This window comes from Rana temporaria, chromosome 2 (genome assembly GCF_905171775.1).
Source record: "Rana temporaria chromosome 2, aRanTem1.1, whole genome shotgun sequence".
NCBI lineage: Eukaryota > Metazoa > Chordata > Amphibia > Anura > Ranidae > Rana > Rana temporaria.
In genome coordinates, this window is record NC_053490.1 from 93,457,839 (window position 1) to 93,480,542 (window position 22,704).

Below are 22,704 nucleotides of genomic sequence, written 5' to 3' on the forward strand. Positions count from 1 at the left end.
CACTGCTAAAGAAAGGCAACAAGCAGAAGAGACTTGTTTGGGCTAAAGAACACAAGGGATGCACATTAGACCAGTGGAAATCTGTGCTTTGGTCTGATGAGTCCAAACTTGAGATCTTTGGTTCCAACCCCCGTGTCTTTGTGCGACGCAGAAAAGGTGAACGGATGGACTCTACATGCCTGGTTCCCACCGTGAAGCATGGAGAAGGAGGTGTGATGGTGTGGGGGTGCTTTGCTGGTGACACTGTTGGGGATTTAATCAAAATTGAAGGCATACTGAACCAGCATGGCTACCACAGCATCTTGCAGCGGCATGCTATTCCATCCGGTTTGCGTTTAGTTGGACCATCATTTATTTTTCAACAGGACAATGACCCCAAACACACCTCCAGGCTGTGTAAGGGCTATTTGACCAAGAAGGAGAGTGATGGGGTGCTGCGCCTCTTGAAGCTCATCAAGAGAATGCCAAGAGTGTGCCAAGCAGTAATCAAAGCAAAAGGTGGCTACTTTGAAGAACCTAGAATATTAAATATATTTTATTTATTTTTATATTTAGTTTTGATGCCTTCAGTGTGAATCTCCAATTTTCATAGTCATGAAAATAAAGAAAACTCTTTGAATGAGAAGGTGTGTCCAAACTTTTGGTCTGTACTGTATACACACACACACACACACACACACACACACACACACATTATGCCTTATACCCTTAAGAATAGGAACAATCAGTTTTAGCTAAAATATTTACCTTATTTTTTCACGGTCCTCCTATAAGCTTTCCTCTATGACATTCAGCACTGTTTGTCCTCCAAGCTGAATGACAGTCAGCATCATCCAATCCAGTTCCTGTGAGCTCAGGCTTTCAATTAAAAAAAACATCCAATGTACTTCATTGCATCCAATGTGCTCACAGTACTCCTGGACTGAGTGGCGCTTACAAGTCATTACCTGGGTGCCACTTAGTCCTAGAAGAAGGAACCTTCACTACCGCTACCAAGAAGAGAATCATGACATTACAAGTTGCATGAAGATTGCATGGGAAAAAAGGAAGCAGTTTGTTTTTGTTTTTATGGATCAAAGGGGTGCTTCAGGAAGTCTTCAATGCATTTGACATTCAATGAATGCTGCAAACGCCAGTAATAGGTGGGGGCAGGGACCATTTGTTTGTTACTGATGTAAATATGGTCTGGGGGGACACACTGGGCACTTTCGCTGCCATTGTGCTACTGCTGGGTATCCAGTGTGCAACTGTTCCTTTAAGGGGGATTGGGCTGCCTCCAGACCCACCTGCCCCTCATCTATCCATTTAATGCATGTGCTTCCATTGTGGAGTCGCTTATAAATTCAGTAGCGTTAGGACTAAAAGCAATACACAGGGTGCCGTGAAGAGGCCTTGCAGCTTACGCATACGTTTTCAAATGTGTGCTAACTAAACCCCTGTTTTGAACGCAGACTGTTGGACAGGTTAATTTGGTCGGTTGGCAGACTGGTTAGTAAATTGAGCATGGAAATTTTCAGTTTTTGTCTTTCGGGCTTCAGGAAGAGGGAAGATAGTTACACTTTAAATTTCTAGGTTAGTATGCCTTCTGTAGCTGGGGGACATCACTCTACATGACGGCTTTCTTATTTTACAGCAAAGAAAATACAGCACAGGAAAACCAAGACTCTCTCAGTAGTCAGGAAGCATCGTTCTACTTCAGCCTTTCTTAGCCATTTCCCCAAGGAGAATACAGCATAGTTGAAAACCAAGGCTCTTGATGAAGAGCTCACCATTAGGCCGGGTACTCACGAGCAAACATGTACGGTGAAACCGGTCCGTCGGACCGTTTTCACCGTACATGCCTGCCAGAGGGCTTCTGTACGATGGTTGTACTAACCATCGTACAGAAGTCCGCGTGTAAACACTACGCGGGGCGTGTGCGCGTCGTCGCCGCGACGATGACGCGGCGACGTGGGCGGGCCTGCCATTTAAAGGCTTCCACGCATGCGTCGAAGTCATTCGACGCATGCGAGGGACGGCGGGAGCTCGGACATGTACGGTAGGTCTGTACTGACGACCGTACATGTCCGAGCGGGCAGGATTCCAGCGGACGGTTTTAAAACACGTCCAGGAATATTTGCCCGCTGGGAAAAGGCCCGGCGGGCAAATGTTTGCTGGAATTCGGCCCGCTCACGCCTACACACGACCGAACATGTATGCTGAAACTGGCCCGCGGACCAGTTTCAGCATACATGTTTGGTCGTGTGTACGGGGCCTTAGAGTCCCAGACATATAAGAGAATTTGGTGGGATTGGAGTACAGCTAACTTTACTATGAAATACCTTGTTTGTTTGAGTGAACTTCGCCATTAAAGCCAACCTATCATGTTGAAAATTATTCTCGTGATACGCCGCGTAAGTGTCAATGTGCGCCGTCGTATCTGTGCGCCGTGCCCATAGAAATAGATACGCCTGAAAATAGGCTTTCTACGACCAACGTAAGTTTCCTACGCCGTCGTATCCTGGGCGCATATTTACGCTGGCCGCAAGGGGCGCTCCCATTGATTTACGATTCGAATATGCAAATGAGTGAGCTACGCCGATTCACGAACGTACTTGCGCCGGGCGCATTAATATACGCGGTTTGCGTAAGTCGTACATCCGGCATAAAGTTAAGCCTCATAAAGCAGGTGTAAGTCATGTTAAGGTATGGACCAGGGAACAGCCGCCGTATTTTACGTTGTTTACGTAGTAGTACGTGAATAGGGCTGGGCGTAGGTTATGTTCACGTCGTAGGTAGTGATTCGGCATATCTTAGGGAGTATTTCCTACGTGATTCTGAGCATGCGCACTGGGATGCGTCCACGGGACGGCGCATGCGCCGTTCGTTCGGCCCATCATTTGCATGGGGTCACGGTTCATTTAAATGGATCACGCCCACTTCCACCTACTTTGAATTTGGCCGGCTTACGCCGAAGAATGTACGTTACGCTGGCGCAACGTTGGGAGCAAGTGCTTTGTGAACACTGTGCTCGCCGCTCTGCGCTATGTCGGCGTAGCGTATATACGAGAATCCGGGCCTAAAAGTCTACAATCTAATACTAATGGAGTAAACTTCAAATTGCACATAGTAACTAAGCGTATGGATAGCAATGTCAACTACACAAACACTGCTTCTTTCTCTTCTTGTGAAAGGGAATTGTTGTACAGAACGAAGGCCAAATGAATTGTGTAGTGCATGCTGGGAAAAGTTTGGAGTGACTACTTCAACACTGGGCCATTTCTGAAATTTTGCACATACATCTGCATTTTTGTTGCTGGAAAATTAATTAGAGCCCCAAAACATTGTGGGCTAGATTCAGTAACACTTACGACGGGCGTATCAGTAGATACGCCGTCGTAAGTCTGAATCCGCGCCGTCAAACTGAGATACGCTTAAATGTTGCTAAGATACGACCGGCGTAAGTGTCCTACGCCGTCGTATCTTAGGGTGCATATTTACGCTGGCCGCTAGGTGGCGCTGCCGTCGATTTCAGCGTAGAATATGCAAATGAGCTGGATACGCCGATTCAGAAACGTACGAGCGCCCGGCGGATTTTTTTACGTGGTTTGCGTAAGGCTTTTTCCGGCGTAACGTTACTCCTGCTATATGAGGCATAGCCAATGTTAAGTATGGACGTCGTTCTTGCGTCGAATTTTGAAAATTTTACGTCGTTTGCGTAAGTCGTTCGCGAATAGGGCTTTGCGTAAATTACGTTCACATCGAAAGAATTGACTATTTGCAACGTGATTAGGAGCATGCGCACTGGTATACGTTCACGGCCGGCGCATTCGCCGTTCGTGAGAAACGTCATTTACGTGGGGTCATGTTTTATTTACATAAAACACGCCCACCTCTTGACAATTTGAATTTGGTGCGCTTACGCCGGCAGATTTACGCTACGCCGCCGCAACTTACGGAGCAAGTGCTTTGTGAATACTGCACTTGCCTCTCTAAATTGTGGCGGTGTAGCGTAAATAACATACGCTCCCCCCGCACAAACTTACGTCCCCCTACCTGAATCTAGCCCTATATGTATTTAAGCACGTGTCCTGGAGAATAAAATAATGGTTATCGTATGTTTTTATGTTACATGATATTTGCGCAGCCACTTTAACCACTTCCCGCCCACACACCGTCATATGACATTGCAGACTTTGAGTGGCGATATCTGAATGATACGAGTTACAGACATCATTCAGATATCTTCTTTTACAGTCGGCGATTCCCTCCACCGTTATAGACAACAGCTCTGAGACTTGTAGGAGAATGCATTCTTCTCCTTTAAAGATTAAAGCGGTTCTCCACCCTAAAGTGGAGTCCCGCTGATCGGAACCCTCCCCCCCTCCGGTGTCAAATTTGACACCTTTCAGGGGGAGGGGGATGCAGATACCTGTCTAAAGACAGGTATTTGCACCCACTTCCGGCCACACGCTACGGGCAAAAGACGTGTTTTTCTGACTTCCCGTCTGTCGCCCGTTGTGTGCTGGGAACACTCGGCTCCCAGCACACATCGTGTGAGCCAATCGGCGGGCGCAGCGCGACTCGCGCATGCGCCGTAGGGAACCGGGCAGTGAAGCCGCAGCGCTTCACTTCCTGGTTCCCTCAGCGTGGATGGCGGGGGGAGCAGCAGAGAGACGAGCGATCGCTCGTGCTCTGCTGCCATCAGCGCTGGACTCCAGGACAGGTAAGTGTCCTAATATTAAAAGTCAGCAGCTGCAGTATTTGTAGCTGCTGGCTTTTAATATTTTTTCCCCATGGCACATCCGCTTTAACTCCCATTGGAATACCAACGATTTATTCAGCTATATAGACATTAAAGAATACTTCAGCTTAGATTTATATACTAGTTGTACTGAAACTTATCTATAGACTAGCTTTATACAATCTCCCGAACAGTAGTAATCAGGCTGGAAGAGGATCAGCAATGTTAGCCAATCAGACTCTACTGCATTGCACCATGTCAATCTTAGGGCCTGTGTTGATAGGTTTTACTTCAGCCCAGCAGTGCTTTCCCCCCCACACAAGTTTACGGCATGAGAAAAGCAGCTTGAAGCAGGTCACATGTAGGTTAGATGGAGGTCAACTGTAAGTCAAATGTACCTATGAATAATTTCTGAATGAGGCGATTCAGTTCGCATGCGTCGCGCTATATACGTTTTTCATTCATTCATCTCATTAGCATCTCAAACCGATTTCAAGCTGATGTTAAAAGCAAGCTGCCCTTGTCCATTCACACAAGTCCAAAGCCCATTAACACAAGTTCAGAGGGAAAGGAGTAAACAAAGCGGTGACCTTATCAGTATACCGATGCTGCTTCATTCACAGGCTGCGGTCAGCTCAGTGACCAATGCTGGGAGCATTGTTGGAAGAAGGGTGATGCAATAGAAGAAAAAGCTCCTGCAGCACTGCGCCCAAGGCAGATGCCTCTTTTGCCTGTGCCTTGGCCTAGCCCTGGTACCATGCACTACCAAAGCCATGGAAGTGATAATTTGATAAGTAACAAGACTGAGAAACACTGGCACTGGGAGTGCTTACATGGCATCCAGGATGAGTCTGGCTTATATTTAACAAAGTATTCAGATAGAACTCAAAGTAAGAACTATATATACCTGGGTAAAGTTCTTCTGTCTCAGATATGTTATAGCTTTATTAATTTCCAGATCATTTGCCAGTTCCACATATTGTGAAGTCTTTACAGCTTCAACACACCTGCAGGAATAAATAAAACAAACATAAATAGGTATGTGCCATTACATAGTAACTACAAATAGTCTGTTAAAAAAGAAAAAAAAAGAGAAGACAGTTTCCAGGCCATCATGCTAATACGAAAGTTTCAATTTGTGATGCAGTTTCCCTAATCTGCAGAAGGTGACACGAAGGGTATTAAAGCTATTGGATCAGAATGCTAGCTAGACAACCAGCACTATCAGAAGAAGGGCAGAAATGGTAACCCTGGGGTAGATTCAGGTAGCAATTGCGTCTGCGTAACCATAGTTCCGCAGCGCAATTGCTTACTTGCCCCGGCGTAACGAGTTCTCCCGATTCAGAGAGCTCGTTACGCTGACTACAGCCTAAGATATGCGTGGCAAAAGGCTCTTATCTTAGGCTGCATTCTTACGTTGGCCGCTAGGTGGCGTTCCCGTTGTGGTCAGCGTATAGTATGCAAATTGCATACTAACGCCGATTCACAACGTTACGCGAGCCCTGCGTACGCAGTTTACGTCGTTTGCGTACGTCGGGTTTCGCGTAAGGCTGCACATGCTAAAAGCAGGGGCAGCCAATGCTAAGGATACCCGTCTTTCCCGCGTCGCGAGGTTTGAAATTTACGTAGTTTACGTAAGTGAATCGTGAATGGCGCTGGACACCATTCACGTTCACTTTGAAGCAAATGACGTCCTTGCGACGTCCTTTTCGACTTCATTTACCGCAATGCACGTCGGGAAAGTTTCCCGACGGAGCATGCGCTCTACGCTCGGCGCGGGAACGCGCCTAATTTAAATGATTCCCGCCCCCTACGGGATCATTTACATTAGGCGCCCTTACGCAGGGCATTTTTGAAGAGCGCCCACGCAAATTACGTGGCTACTGTAGCGCAAATAATTTGCGTAGGCGCAGGGTAAAAAGGGTACACTGCGCCTCCGTAAGGAGCGCGCAACTGTACCTGAATCTACCCCCCTGTGTTTTTCTCAGTACAGGTTTGCCCGTGTCCACAGCTAAATACGCAGACAAAACATATATCTGACCTGCTTTACCTACTAAGATACTACTACAGCCCGGCCATACTCCACATCCAAGTTGTTGACCAGACATTTCTCCCTGCACCAAGCACCCCCCAGTCTCTCCCCCCCCCCCTTTCACTGTCCAACCCAACCCTGTCATTGGACAGTATAGGAGCACTTTAAGCCTAGTACACACGATCAGAAAATCATACCAAAAATAACGCTTTCAAAGCGATCATATAATAATCTGATTGTTAGAACACAGCTTTTTAAAGCCAATCAGGACAGGTCGTGCAAAATTATCTGATGAAACAAGCACGGAAATTTTTCTTGTACGATACCAGATTGTACGATTTTCATTTAAAGAGCACTGTTTTCATCTGAAAATACAATCCAAATACAATATAATACATTAGATCACTTCCAAATTTTTATTCTGTTGTATGAGAATTTTCTTAATTTTAGTAACCTTTTCATTTTCAATATGGAGAACATGCAAAAAAAAATAAAGAATTGGCCTTTAATGATATTTTATTCAAATTGCAGCTTGAGCTACAAAGCCTGTAACAAATGGCCTATAACTCCACCTGTTGGCTGAAAGAGTGCAAAATATTAATATACAGTAGATCATATTTACTCAGTACAGTATTTGGGCCAGATTCAGAAAGAATCGCGAAAGTTTGGGCGGGCATAGCGTATCTCATATACACTACGCCGCCGTAACTTAAAGAGGCAGGTACCGTATTCAGAAACAACTTGCGTCCTAAGTTGCGGCGGCGTAGCGTATATGGGCCGGCGTAAGCCACGTAATTCAAAGTAGGTTGGCAGTGGGCGTGTTTTATTAAAATGAACCGTGACCCCATGCAAATGAGGGGCCGAACGAACGTGATTCTGCGCATGCGCACTGGTATACGTCCACGGACAGCGCATGCGCAGAATCACGTCGCAAATACTCAATGCTTTCGACGTGAACGTAAACTACGCCCAGCCCCATTCACGTAGAATTACGCAAACGACGTAAACCACGTAAAATTCAACGCTGTTCCGACGTCAATACTTAACATTGGCTGCGCCTCATATAGCAGGGGTAACTTTACGCCGGTCATACGCCTTACGTAAACGATGTATATTGATACTCCGGGCGCAAGTACGTTCGTGAACCGGCGTATCTTACTCATTGGCATATTTTTAATGGGAACGCCGAATGCGTCCAGCGTAACTATGGGCCCACGATACGCCGGCGTAGGCAAGTTACGTCGGACGGCTGAAGCCATGTTTTCAGGCGTATCTCTGTTTGTGAATCGGCGTAAAGATGCGACGGCGCACATTTGAAATTATGGCGGTGTATCTGGAGATACGCCGCCGTAAATCGTTTCTGAATCCGGGCCTATATATTTTAAAATTATATTTTTTGATTACCGATTATAATAAACCATTAAAATAAAAAATTGTAAAACCACTATTTCTAAAAGTAGTTAGTCACATTCAACTGGACACAAGAAATCCAGTTGAACGTGACTAACTAGTACAAAGTATACCATGACCTGGTTAAAATGGAACCATCACAGGCTCTAAACATTTCATTTCATTATATATATATATATATATATATATATATATATATATATATATATATATATATATATATATATATAAAAGAATGCACAGAACATGTTTTATCTGGCTTATTTTACAATGTTTAACACATCTTACCAGTCATAGCCAACATCAAACGAGTTTTCAATAACTGGAGCAATTAGTTTGGCTGCAGCCATGATGTATTTTTCAGCCAATGCTTTCCTAGAAGAAAAAAAAAAAATAGAAGAAAGATCCCTGTGACTTTGAGGAAAATATTGATTCGTTTTAAAATGAAGGCAAGGAACATGTATAAAGCCATAAGACCACGGCAAGATACAAGTATAGAGAAAAAATGACACCTTGTAGGATTACACATTACTTCGTCTCTGAGCATCTAAGGCAGTGGTTCTCAACCTTCTAGTGCCGTGACCCCTTGATAAAATTTCCCAAGTTGTAGGAACCCTTAACAGTAATATTTCCGTAGCGTGGATTGTCAGCACCCAAGTTGTGCCCCTAACCCACAGACATTTAGCGCTTCCTGAGTCCTTTTAATGGCTACTATAATCACAGGTGTTACTCACTGTGTCTCCGACTTTGTGGTGTCTCATTGCAGTGACACCTATGCCCATGCCATCAACTCAATGGGCGCCTGCGAAGAGGCTGAGTGGGCGGCCACGGGCTCCAGGAACAGCCCAGCTGGGCAGCCACAGCCTTCAGGAATAGCCCTGCTGGGCGGCCGCAAAAAGGCTGGGAGAGCAGTGTGGGCTTCAGGAACAGCCCAGGATTCGGTGACCCCTGGCAAATCTTTATTTGACCCCCGAGGGGGTCCCGACCCCAGGTTGAGACCACTGATCTTAGGCCTCATACACACTGGATATTTTTACAACTGCCGTTTTTGGTTCAGGCATTTTCCTCTACAGCCAGTAAACTCCCTAGCATGTTATCCTATGTGTTCATGCACACAGACTGTCATCAGCGTATTTTCTGGTGTTTTCTGAATGAACCCCCCCCCCCCCCCCCCCAGAACTAATGTGTTTTAAGAGGAGTTTTTCCATCTGTAAAAACGCTCTAATGCCGCGTAAACATGATCGGAAATTCTGACAACAAATGTTCAATGTGAGCTTTTGGTTGGAAATTCCAATCGTGTGTAGGCTCCATCGGACATTTGCTGTCGGAATTTCCGACCACAAAAATTAGAGAGCTGGTTCTCAAATTTTCTGACAACAAAAGTTCTTGTCGGAAATTCTGATCGTCTGTATGCAATTCCGATGCACAAAAAATCCTACGCATGCTCGGAATCATTGAACTTCATTTTTCTCGGCTCTTCGTAGTGTTGTACATCATCGCGTTCTTGACGTTCGGAATTTCCGACAAAATTTGTGTGACCGTGTGTAGGCAAGACAAGTTTCAGCCAAAATTCTGTCTAAAAAAAAAAAATACACGGTTTTGTTGGAATTTTCGATCGTGTGTACGCGGTATAACTGATAAAAGCTGAACAACGTGGCTATTCTGCATTTATCAGTGTTTTTGAGCCATAAGCTTTTGTGGGAGTATTATTTAGCAAAAAAAAAAAAGCTAAAAAACGCTACTGCAAAGACGCTGCAAAACTCATTCTACAGCTTTTGTTCAGCTAATGCTACTGGCGTTTTTATAACCTCCCGTGTGCCATGAGGCCTAAAGCTGCTTCTCAGGAGAGGCATAGAACAGAATCAGCTTACTTTCATATAAGGAAATCAGCTTTCAAGCTGCATTATTGAAAATGTCAAGCAAAAGAGGCAAAAAAACTAAAACAAGAGGCACTCAGGGCCAGATTCACAAAAGGGATACAACGGCGTATCTGCTGATACGCCGTCGTATCCCTGTTTCTATCTATGCGACTGATTCATAGAATCAGTTACGCATAGATATCCCTAAGATCCGACAGGTGTAATTGTTTTACACTGTCGGATCTTAGGATGCAGTACCGCGGCCGCCGCTGGGGAGAGTTTGCATCGTAAACCAGCGTCGGGTATGCAAATTAGCAGTTAGGGCAATCCACGAAACTTTTTCCCGTCGTTACGTCGCCGCAAGTGTTAGTTTGCCGTCGCAAAGATAGGGCACCTTTTACAAAGTGTAAAATTACTACACCATGTAAAAGTATACCCGTCTTTCCCCCGTCGCTTTTGAATTTTTTAGAATTTTTTTTTTTCCCGGCGCAAATCTTTTTTTCACGTCACGCGATTCACAAAACGTCGGCGCGTCGTAATTTCGCGCAAAGTACGTCGGGAAATTTGCGTCGGGAGCATGCGCAGTACGTCCGGCGCGGGAGCGCGCCTAATTTAAATTGTACCCGCCCCATTTGAATTGGCCCGCCTTGCGCCGGACGGATTTAGGATACACCGCCGCAAATTTCCAGGTAAGTGCTTTGTGGATCGGGAACTTAGACAGAAAATTTGCGGCGGTGTAACCTAAATCGGTTACGTTACGCTGCGCCCAGGCTACGTGAATCTGGCCCTCAGTTCTTTATTTTACATTTCCTAGAATACTGCAATGAGAATATCAAAAACAGAGAATGCTGCCCAAGTTGTAATGGAGCAGACAATCTTGTTACCAAACCTTTTCTGTTAGATAAAGAGTAGAATATTTAGAACTATTTCAGGTTTCTAATGTTGTATGTGTCCTTGGGGAGATATTTCCTCACTTCCTGTCTCAGGGTGACAATGCTCACTTCAGTGTACTGTAACCACGGAACAGAGGATTGTCAGAAGGAATAGTATCAGGATTATAGAACCCCCTCTCCAAATCACCATACCATGAAAAGAGGGGTACTGTGGTCCTAATATACGGTACTTCCTGATTTCAATGTTGGGATAAGATTTTAGAGTACACAGGACAGCTTAAAGCTGGCAATAGATGGAGCGATTCTCTTTCCTGCAACCCGTGGGTGCTTGACTTCCCATCAACACAGTCAGTGTTGATGGAGAAATCCCTTCCATGGGTGCCATTGTGTTCTCCCAGTGAGAGGGGTGGAAGTCCCTGCCAGGAGAACACAGCGATTACTTGTAAAATAGCCGCTAGCAATAATCACATGTACAATCTGACAGGCTGGTTGTACCCAAGTTGATCGATCAACTTGGGTACATTCAGCCTGCCTATACATGGTTCAATCTTGGCTGGCCCCTGAACCGGCCGAGATTCAAACCGACTACGGCCAGCTTTATTTCCAGAACACATAAAGTAAAAACACTTTTAACTGTATATTTAACAGACCAATAGGGAAAAAAATAAGAGAACATTTTTGTTAGGGTTTACATACATACTTTGTTGGCAAAGTTTATATGTAAAATGGCCTTTTTCCATAACTCAATAAAATCGACATACCTTCCTACAAATAACTGTTCGGTTTTTCTGTTTCTAATGCCGCGTACACACGATCATTTTTCGGCATGAAAAAAAACTTTGTTTTTCAGCATGTCCAAAAAACGAAGTTTTTCCAACTTCATCATTAAAAACGACGTTGCCCACACACCATTGTTTTAAAAAAATGATGAACAAAGAGCGGTGACGTACAACACGTACGACGGCACTCTAAAGGGGAAGTTCTATTCGCCTTTGGGCTGCTTTAGCCGATTCCATGTTAGTAAAAGACGATTTGCGCTTTTCTGTCTGTTACAGCGTGATGAATGTGCTTATTCCATTACAAATGCTAGTTTTACCAGAACGAGCGCTCCCGTCTCATAACTTGCTTCTGAGCATGCGCGGGTTTAAAACTTAGTTTTTGCCCACACACGATAATTTTTTACAACCCGAAAAACCATGTAAAGCCCATACACGATCATTTTAAATGCCGTTTTTAAAAAACGTAGTTTTTTTTTCATGCCGAAAAATTATTGTGTGTACGAATTATCGTGTGTACGCGGCATTAGTCCTCTAGTCATATGCTGAAATGTGCCATTCACCTTGCTATACTTCGAGTTTGGAGAAGTTCCTAGTAAGGGGTTTACTTATAATTGTTTCATTCAAGATTCATACATTTTTCAAATTGAAGTAAGAAAAAAAAAAAAAAAAAAGCAAGAATCCTTGTTAAAAAAAAAATTGTGTGAATCTTGTAAGAATTTTTTTATAAATTGACAATTTTTTTCTAACTTTGGAAGGGAAAATACTGCGGTCATAAACAAATTACCGTTCTTGCTCCATTTGGTGCAGGCTGTCATTTTTAATAGCTTCTAGAACAAGATTAGAGTGTGGATCATCCTAAAATAAAAAATAACAATGGTAAACGGTGCTGGAAGGCAAAACCAGCCTATGGATATATTAGGTACAAACCAATAAATAAATGTTGCAGGGCAAGTAATCCTAAAACAGACAATCGGTTTAATCACAATTTGGCTTTTTCATGGAAAGCCCATCCCACTAAGATCCAAGCTCTGTTTGCCAACTGCTGCCATGGCATGCCTTACATTGCTTTATGCATCACCTACCAACCTACCACCTCCTGGATTCTTCATTTGGATTAGTGGGTAAAATAACGTCTTAAAAACCACCCAATATTGAGTCTCTGGGCTCCTTTTAGGAAATACAGTCCAAGGTTTGGTTTGATTATGATGCACACAATAACAGCAACAGTTCCAGGTGCTGTTGGAGGAGTTGTGGCATTCAGCTGGCTGAAGTCACACTGTTGCAAGCCTGGAAGATGCGGGGGTTCCGCGGGAATAAGTTTTTTTTTTTTCAGATGCTTCTGGCGCTCTTACCTTAGATAATAGGGTACTCGCGTGTCCTAATATTATAGCCGCCAGCATTCTGATTCAGCCGCAAAAGATGATTTATAAAAATCTTGGATGGACGCTTCCATCTTGCTTGTGGACACTCTGAAGCCCACAAGCAAATCCTTCTGGGATGCGGTGAATGCCGATGTTCATTCACCCGGCTGCAAGAGTCATGTGATGTAGGAAATCACGCAAGAGTTCTTCTGTTCAGCTAAGAAATCGTCTCCTGGGAAGCGTCACGCTGTGCTCCCAGGAGACATTGCAAACTCGCCCCAGAAATAAATGGGCCGATCGCAGCTAAAGCGACACATGCCCACTCCCGCGGAATCCAAACCAGGAAGTGCCTGATTCACAAAGGAGAAAACAAGGTATGGAATTCATAAAAAAAAAATTGGACAGCGAACTTGAAATGTACACACTGATCCCATGTGATTAAGGTTGACTTTAATTTAGGGTGAACCTCCGCTTTAATTTCACCAATTGAAAATTTGCTGCCATTTAAAGAGTAAAAGTGAAATAGAGCGGGAGAGATCTTATCAAAATTTCTTAACCAAAGAGAAAAGGTGGTTGTGTGGCTTCTGAAGGGTGCATGACACTTGTTCCAGCCAATGGAGACACAGAGGCTTGGTTTGCAGAAGATACCTTGGGAGCGGTGTATGCTGGGAATGCTCTATTATGCATGCGGCTGGGCTTGCCAGGTAAGTCATACAAGGAAGACTGGAAGAAACTGAGTGATCATGTATTCACAAGGAGGTGCTTTGTATTCCTTTGTAGCCAAATTACTGGTGGTAAAGAACACTTACATGTTTTAGGAATACTGGCAAAAATAAGAGACGGGTACATTAACTTAAAGTGGTATTACATTTTTTTTTTTTTAAATAACAAACATGTCATACTTACCTCCACTGTGCAGCTCGTTTTGCACAGTGGTCCCAAACGCCGTTTTCTGGGGTCCCCCCGGCAGGTCTCTCGGCTCCCCGCTTCAGATAACCCCCTCTGGGACGCGCTCTCCCAAGGGGGTTACCTTGCGGGCGCGCTCCCGAGGCCTGCATTCGGCATCCATAGTCACCGAGTGCAGGACTCGGCCCCGCCCCCCGCATCATTGGTTTTGATTGACAGCAGCGGGAGCCAATGGCTGCGAGAGCCGAGAACCCCAGGCAAACATCAAGCGTGTTCTCGGCGTGGGACTTTCCAGGGCTCAGGTAACTGCCAGATGTTTTTTTCACCTTAATGCATAGGATGCATTAAGGTGAAAAGACATGAGGGTTTACAACCCCTTTAAAGTGTTGGTAAACTCTGTTCTACAACTTGTACCTACAGGAAAGCCTATAGTAAAACTTACCTGAAGATACTGTGATTATCTCTTAGGCCGCGTACACACGACCGGTGCAAACCGATTAAAACGGACTGAAGTTCAGTTTCATCGGTCCAAACCGACCATGTGTACGCCCCATCGGTCTGTTGTCCTTCGGACCAAAATTTGAGAACTTGCTTTAAAATAGAACCGATGGACGGCTGACCATTGGACAAAACCGATGGTTAGTACACAAAAGCATCGGTTCAAAACCCGCGCATGCTCAGAATCAATTTGACGCATGCTTGGAAGCATTGAACTTTGTTTTTTTTCAGCACGTCGTGTGTTTTACGTCACCGCGTTCTGACCCGATCGGTTTTTGAACTGATGGTTTGTACGCACATCAGACTGCTTCAGTGGTGAACCGATGAAAACGGTCCGTCGGACCATTCTCATCGGATGGACCGGTCGTGTGTACGCGGCCTCAAACTTGCAGAGTTTAGGAGATATTCAGAGTGCATGCAGTCATTGACGTCAACGGCGCATGCACTCTGAAGGTCCTGCATACAGTGTCGGACTTTCAGAGCCAGTGCTGCAAACAGCGGCTCCCACATGCATGCGCGGAAGTGGCGTCATCATGCCCCTGGCCACTCATGTAGCTGGGAGGACGCGAACCCAGAAGAATGACTGGGGGAAGATGGAAGCCCTCAGCAGTGACAGCGTGGCGCTGGAGGGCTTCATTCTAAGGTAAGTCTCTCATAATGTGCTAGTATGCAATGCCCTGCAGAGGATTCCCCCCCCCCCCCCCATCAACTGCAGTTTATGACCACTTTAAAGGTGGAGTGGAGCCTAGATCTCACAATGTAGACCTGGGATCATGTTAAAGGGTGATGAAACTTCAAAAATTCTAACCACAATTACATAGGCTACTTTTAAGAAACACAGAAATTAGTGTGGGCTGCTTAGATAGCACACAGTAACAGCAAATACTTACACCAGATGAGATATACTTGTCTTCATCGTCAATTCCAAGGGGTGCAGCTATTAGTTTTTGGAAAGCTTTTTTCATTTTGTCACGATCTCCAATAGCAAAATAGCACAATATCAGGTTGTAGCCGGCCTTCACGTTCGGAGACTCACTCATGATGTGCTCAAACGATGTAATGGCATCTGTGTACTGCCCTGTTTTGATAAAGGTCACCCCAATATTCTGCATGATCTTAATCCTAAATGGAAGGGGAGTTAAAGAAACATGGATATAATTTTTATATAAAATATTTTACATTCATTGTAAATGCTTATGACACATTTCTCTACTAACAAGTTTCACAAAGGTCCTGATTTTGAAAAACAGACATCATAATAAATGTATACAATTTAGGAAAGAATTAAAGTGGAAGTCCACGCAAAAACTAAAATCCCTGCATCTATAGACACCACCGATCTGACACGAACCCTGTAAAGAAAAAAATAGTATACATACCTTTTTTGAAGCCGTTTAGATCTGACCGGACCCCAAGCTGAGCTGTCAGCGGCGACTTCGCTGTGGAGGCGGGTGAAGAGGACACGGGCGACAATGGAAGCCCCATAGTAACTATGGGTGACGTCACTTCCCCTTCATTTCACAGCCATTGTCGGCCGTCTCCTCTGCAGAGCTTCCTCTGCTGGAGATCAGGTTGTTTTGGGTTAAAAAAATGTATGTATACAAGCTGTTTCTTTACAGGGCTAGATAGGTTAGCGTCAGATCGGTGGTGTCTATAGATGCAGAGATTTTAGTTTTTGCATGGACTTCCACTTTAAAGTGGTATTAAACCCAAAAGAAAACATTAGAGGGCAGCTTACCAATACCTAGATGTGATGGCTACAATGGTTTTCTTTTTTGGGCTTTCTTTCTTTTATTTTTACCAGGTGATTTAGCCAGTAAGTCTATTGTTTTTCAACAGAACAAGCTGTCCTGCGGATGTAGCCGTTCGAGGCTTGAGACAAACCATTTAGCACTTACAGAGGTGCTTTCAATAGTCAGCTTTTATTAATGTAAAACCTTTATCTCAAAAAGAACCAAATCATTGCTATAACTGTATGAAAAAAGTGTTAACTACATTTTGGCTTAAATTTGTTAGTGTATCTAAATATGCTAGCACATGTAATATTACCCTCCTCCAAGTCTGACAATGCTACTGACCAAAGGGGTCTCTGTTCATCCATAATGCAGAATGTTTGGAAACTTGGGCATTCATATTATGTATTCATAATTTGGTGCTCTGGTACATGGTTAAATCAGGTTGAAAAAAAGTCCATCTAGTTCAGAAACAGCAAAGCAGCAGACAGAAATGGTGCTTAGTGCTTTTAATTGAGACAAGTACACACTATAGAGGGATATGCTTTGTTTTTATTTGATGTCTGAGGTTTACAACCACTTTAAGACAGAATCATTTCATAGCTGAGCTCCTCCATGCCTCTCATCAGTTTGGTTGCCCTTCTCTGCTCTTTCTCCAGTTCCCCCGATAACATTTTGTGAACTGGTGCCCACAACTAAACTGCATATTCCAAATGAGGTCTTAGTAATGATTTGTACAGGGGCATAATTGTATCTCAGGTTAAAATAAGTTGCATGCATAAAATTACTGACCCATGTTTTGTTCTCAATATAGAAGCATCATGCAGGCTTCTATAGTTTGCCAATGTCCTAGGTCAGAGCAAATGTCCTAGGTCAGAGCAAATGTCCTAGGTCAGAGCAAATGTCCTAGGTCAGAGCAAATGTCCTAGGTCAGAGCAAATGTCCTAGGTCAGAGCAAATGTCCTAGGTCAGAGCAAATGTCCTAGGTCAGAGCAAATGTCCTAGGTCAAATATTAGAGCAAGTTTTTAAAGAAAACTGTACCGAGAAGTACAGTTTGTTGCTACTGGCTGCCTTCTTCAAAAACAAATTAGTTGCTTGGCAGCCAATGACCTCAATACTTTCTGAGTCCCCAACCTGCAGCAGACATGCAGCAAGAGGAATGTCAGTGCTCCTGATCTGAACACTTGCTCTCAAGTTAATAGATCAGCATGACGGCCAGGAAACAAAGTATTTTCATAAGGAAAAGGTCAGCAATGGCAGCCATACATTTTTCATAAAATAAATAAATAAAAAGTAGTATCTGGATGGGGAGGTTTTCTATCATTGCTGAGAGCAATTAAAAACCTTTTATTCACATGATTTAGGAGCGATTTTTCATATATTATTTTTTTCTGCTGCAACTGCTCGACCTACCCTGACAGTATGCTAAACTGTTCCAACTCGTGTCACTGTGAAGAATAATGTAAATGTGTGTGGAATAAAATAATTATTAATTCCTTACACTTCAGAATACAAAATGTTTTTCATAACAGTTAGGCTGGGTTCACAGTACGATTTTCCCGTCCGTCAGCCGCATACGATTTATATGAAAAAACGTATGCGGCTGAAACGGACGTAAACGTATGGAACCGCACATATGTGCGTTTTCCATTGACATTAATGTTAAAAAAAAAAACGTATGCGTTTGCCATACTGTTTCAAAAACGGCCGCAAAACCGTGGTTGAACACGGTTTTGCGTACGTTTAAAAAAAGTTTTGCCAGCAAATCGTACGCACCCGGATGCCTCTGAGTGCATACGATTTGCAATGCATTGTCTATCTATACGTTTTCCCGTCCGGGCCCGTACGTTTTCAATACTGAAATCGTATGCGGCTGTTGGACGGGAAAATCGTAGTGTGAACCCAGCCTTATTCTTTTTCTAATTTTGAATTTCTTGCAAGCATAAAACAGCTAAAATCATATTTTCAATATATTGCTTTTGTTGGCCCCAAAGTTTGCACAGGCTATTAAAGTTTAAAGAATGTCCAGGAGAAGAATATACATTTTTCTTGTTCCCATGGAGCTAAAGCACACGAAGGGCAATTCTGCAATCACACTGTAGAGAATCCGTCAGAAAAGCAGCTGAAATCAGATTATCAAACAGTATAGAGCACTTTCCTTGGCCTCCAATATTTATACAGGCTATTAAAGTTTAAAGTGTCCAGTGGAGGTTTACAGATATTGCTTGTTTCCATGGAACGAAGGCAAACCGAGGACAGTTCTGTGACTGTTGTGTAGCCAATACTTCAGCAGAAAGACAACATGCAAAATGTCTTCCCCTTTAAACATGATGGATGCTGTCATTTTACTGTCCTGATATAAAATATCAAATAGAAATTGCAAGATGTCATGGGTTTCCCAGTATTAGAACCTTAGCTATGCCCACTGGGTCCTCCTGAGTCTTTAGAATTAGGCTACATTCGCAAGAGCGATTAGCCCCGGAGCGAATGACAGCTACCAAGCCCTGTACAATTCAATGACAGGTCAGCGGCAGCCACAACAGTCTGGGACTGTCCTCACAACCATTTTCACCTTTGGTGAAAGCTGCTGGAGGCACTATGTGTGCGTCCAGAAAACATCACCACAACCAATTGCTGGCTCTGTAGACAGCCATGGATAGCTCTGACCACTGGCAACCTCTCATTGAAGAGTACAAGGCTTAGTAGCTGCAGCTACCCACTCACAGGTGGCAGAAACAGTTACAAGAATCAGAAAATTCCTGCCACTGTCATTTGTACTGGAGCTAGTCACCTGTGCGAATGTAGTCTTGAACGTTTATCTATTAGCATGAGGTATTATTTATTGTCAAAAAGCTGACAAGATAAGGATCCAAGCTGGGGTGCCTACCTTACAACAATGGAAGATGGCGATAAATAAAATGCTCCCATATAGGAAAATGATCTATGACCACAGAGGTTGCTCAAAAAAATTCTGAAATTATAGGGTGCGTGGCTGGTATAATCTTCTACTTGTTGTCCTTTTTTTTTTTTTTTAAATCAGATAAGTGTTTATTGAAACACTCACAGTTTTACACAGATAAGACAGCTCTCCACTGCACATACATATGGCAAGCCCTGAACGACATAACATGTATAAAAAGAGAAAAAATAGACATAAACGAAAAAACAGCAGTATCTTTCGTATATATGCATGTCCCTTGCTCCACCCACCTGCACCAGTACTCCCCCAAGATCCACTGTGCGTGTTCTCCCTCCCAGCACCAATAATACATTCAACATGCTTCGGCAATCTCACATATGTACATTTCTATAGGCACCTCAGAAGTCTGGTCATGACTAGCTCCGCAGGGCTCAGACCTGGCGTATCCAACCACATCCCCCATATCCTCTCAAATCTGCCGGGACTCCCCCTATGTTGGTAGATGTATTTTTCCATTACTAATGCCCTTCCCACATGGGAAATCCAGGATGAATGGGTCGGAGGGGAGACAGATTTCCACCCTATCAGAATTAATTTTCTAGCCTGGAATAATGTCCTTGAGACAGCCACCCTGGTCGCCTCCTCAGGGATTGCATCCTCCAGCACCCCCAGCAGGCAGCAAATAGGATCTACCGGGACCTTCGTCTGAAACACCGAGTTAATTGTCTTCACTACCTCACCCCAGTACCTGTGTAGTTTTGGACAACGCCACAGGAGATGTATCAGGTCCCCCTCGTGCTGCTGACATCTGCAGCACATCGGGTCCGCCCGCCTACCCATCCTGTGCAACCTCACCGGTGTGTAATGGACCCTTAATAATATGTAGAGCTGTGAAACCTTTTGAGCGACGTTCAGGGAGCATGTAGTTAGGGACTGAAGGGCTTCCTCCCACTGGTCTCCCGTCACCTGGCCGAGATCCCTCTGCCAGGCGGACAGGGCCCCACATGGCTATGCGTCCAGGTGTCTGGACAGTAGCGCTCAAAATAGCTGATGTCGCCCTTCCTTCTAAATTACAGCCCTGCTCTGCGCTTAAGATGCAAACTGAGGTAATATTGGGCACAGGTATTCAGATAAACAAACAAGATAAAAGCTGCTGCTTAAAACTGGAAAACAATGTAAAATATACAGTAAATATAAAACTTCTAAAACCATAAAGGTCCAAAGTTCAAATAAAACACTGTAGCAGCGCTATTCCCAGACCAGCGTCTGAAACACTTCTATATGTCCATAATATATAGGAAATCAGATGATAGTGCTGATAGATAGGCAGAGAAAATCTTCAATTAGTGCTTCCTTCACCAAAGGGGGCGTTCACCACGTGAGGGGATAAACCCCTTAAGGGGATGCACTCACCACAAGTAAGTAAAAGTAAAGCCTTGAGCATATGTCTCTCTGTATCTCCTGGATGTTGCACTCTCCACCAGCCAATGTGTTTATGTTCAATCAAATCGCCATCACATGGAAACAGAGGGAACTCAAATAGTGTGATATTGTTTTAAATAAATGTAAGTTTTATTGAGCCCCAAACACATCCCTTAATACATTCAGCGTACCATAAATATAATAATGACAAGCATAGATAACAAATAGATGCCAGTACTGTGCCTGTGAGTCTTTCTGGCCGGACAGCGCAGTGTGCTAAGAGCAGACTTTTTTTCTCCTGTTCCTGGTTCCAAAAAAGGCTGTACACAGTGTTAGGTCATTGGATTAGCGTCACGCCCTGACGTTTCGTCCTTAATTGACTTCTTCTGAGGGCGTCTCTGAGGGCCCTCAGAAGAAGTCAATTAAGGACGAAACGTCAGGGCGTGACGCTAATCCAATGACCTAACACTGTGTACAGCCTTTTTTGGAACCAGGAACAGGAGAAAAAAAGTCTGCTCTTAGCACACTGCGCTGTCCGGCCAGAAAGACTCACAGGCACAGTACTGGCATCTATTTGTTATCTATGCTTGTCATTATTATATTTATGGTACGCTGAATGTATTAAGGGATGTGTTTGGGGCTCAATAAAACTTACATTTATTTAAAACAATATCACACTATTTGAGTTCCCTCTGTTTCCATGTGATGGCGATTTGATTGAACATAAACACATTGGCTGGTGGAGAGTGCAACATCCAGGAGATACAGAGAGACATATGCTCAAGGCTTTACTTTTACTTACTTGTGGTGAGTGCATCCCCTTAAGGGGTTTATCCCCTCACGTGGTGAACGCCCCCTTTGGTGAAGGAAGCACTAATTGAAGATTTTCTCTGCCTATCTATCAGCACTATCATCTGATTTCCTATATATTATGGACATATAGAAGTGTTTCAGACGCTGGTCTGGGAATAGCGCTGCTACAGTGTTTTATTTGAACTTTGGACCTTTATGGTTTTAGAAGTTTTATATTTACTGTATATTTTACATTGTCTGGACAGTAGCATCTGATAGCACTGAGAGATAATTCCTTTGGTCTCGGAGGAAGTGTTCAGCAAGTGGAAAACTGGGGCGGGTGACAATGTCCACTCCACAGCATTCCCCTGTGCTGCTACCGCATGGCCAAGCTGACGATATGAAAACCACATGGACGCTGGAAGATCAAATCTGGCCTGCAGCTGAGTAAACGTCAGTAGCCTGCCATTTTGAAATATCTGAGACAGCATTGTTATCCCATACACCCTCCATCTAGGTTCCCGCTGCAGTTTAGCTAGTTCAGAGTATGTAGAGTTGTTCCATATAGGACTGTGTTCAGTGAACCCCCTCACCCCCTGAAGTTGCCTGCCCTTGTTCCAAATCTTTTGAGACAGTGTCAAAGTCGGGTGAAGCTTGTTGGATTTCAGGAACATTTGTGCCTCCAGGCCCTGGGGGATGGTTTCGGCTCCAGAAGCAAATAGCATCAGTCGCATCAGATCCCACAGGGTCTCTAGTCATGGAACCCACCAGATGCTGCAGCTGTGCAGCCATGTAATACACCCAAGGGTTGGGGACCGCCAACCCTCCATCATCCTTCGCTCGCTGGAGCTGCTCCAGCCTAATCCTGGAGGCCCTCCCATTCCAAAGCAATTTCCTGAATAGGGTGTTCACCACTCTGAAAATCTTCAGGTGAATGACCACAGGGGAGTTGTGTAAGAAGTACAACAGTTGGGGCATTAAGATCATTTTTATTAAATTTGCTTTGCCTGCCAGGGACATCTTAAGATTGTTCCATGTGTTAATTTTATCTCGAAATCTGGACAGCAATGGGTATATGTTTAGCTGACAGTAATCTGACAGTTTGGGCGAAATTTGCACCCCTAAGTATCTGAAGCTATCCACAACCGGAATGGGGCAAGGGGCAGGAAGGGCCACCTCCCTGTCGTCATCCAGCATCATCAGGGCAGATTTTACTTGTTGTCCTTTAAATGCAGGTCCTTCTTAAATAGTGAGCTATTGTGTCTAAGGATTTCTACTAAGCTCCAAATAGCCAATTTGAGACAACATACTACCTTTTGGTTTTTATAGTTTACCAACCAAATATACCTAAAATTCTCTAGTTATATAAGCTTTG

General features: G+C 44.1%; 1 protein-coding gene across 1 annotated transcript in view; it reads right to left on the minus strand.

The window, feature by feature from the left end:
• IFT88 (intraflagellar transport 88) overlaps positions 1 to 22,704 on the minus strand; it is a 110,000-nt gene that overhangs the window by 54,872 nt on the left and 32,424 nt on the right. Inside the window, 4 exon segments of the mRNA XM_040340536.1 lie at positions 5,631 to 5,730; positions 8,454 to 8,540; positions 12,481 to 12,551; positions 15,352 to 15,583. Coding sequence (XP_040196470.1) covers positions 5,631 to 5,730; positions 8,454 to 8,540; positions 12,481 to 12,551; positions 15,352 to 15,583 — 490 coding nt within the window.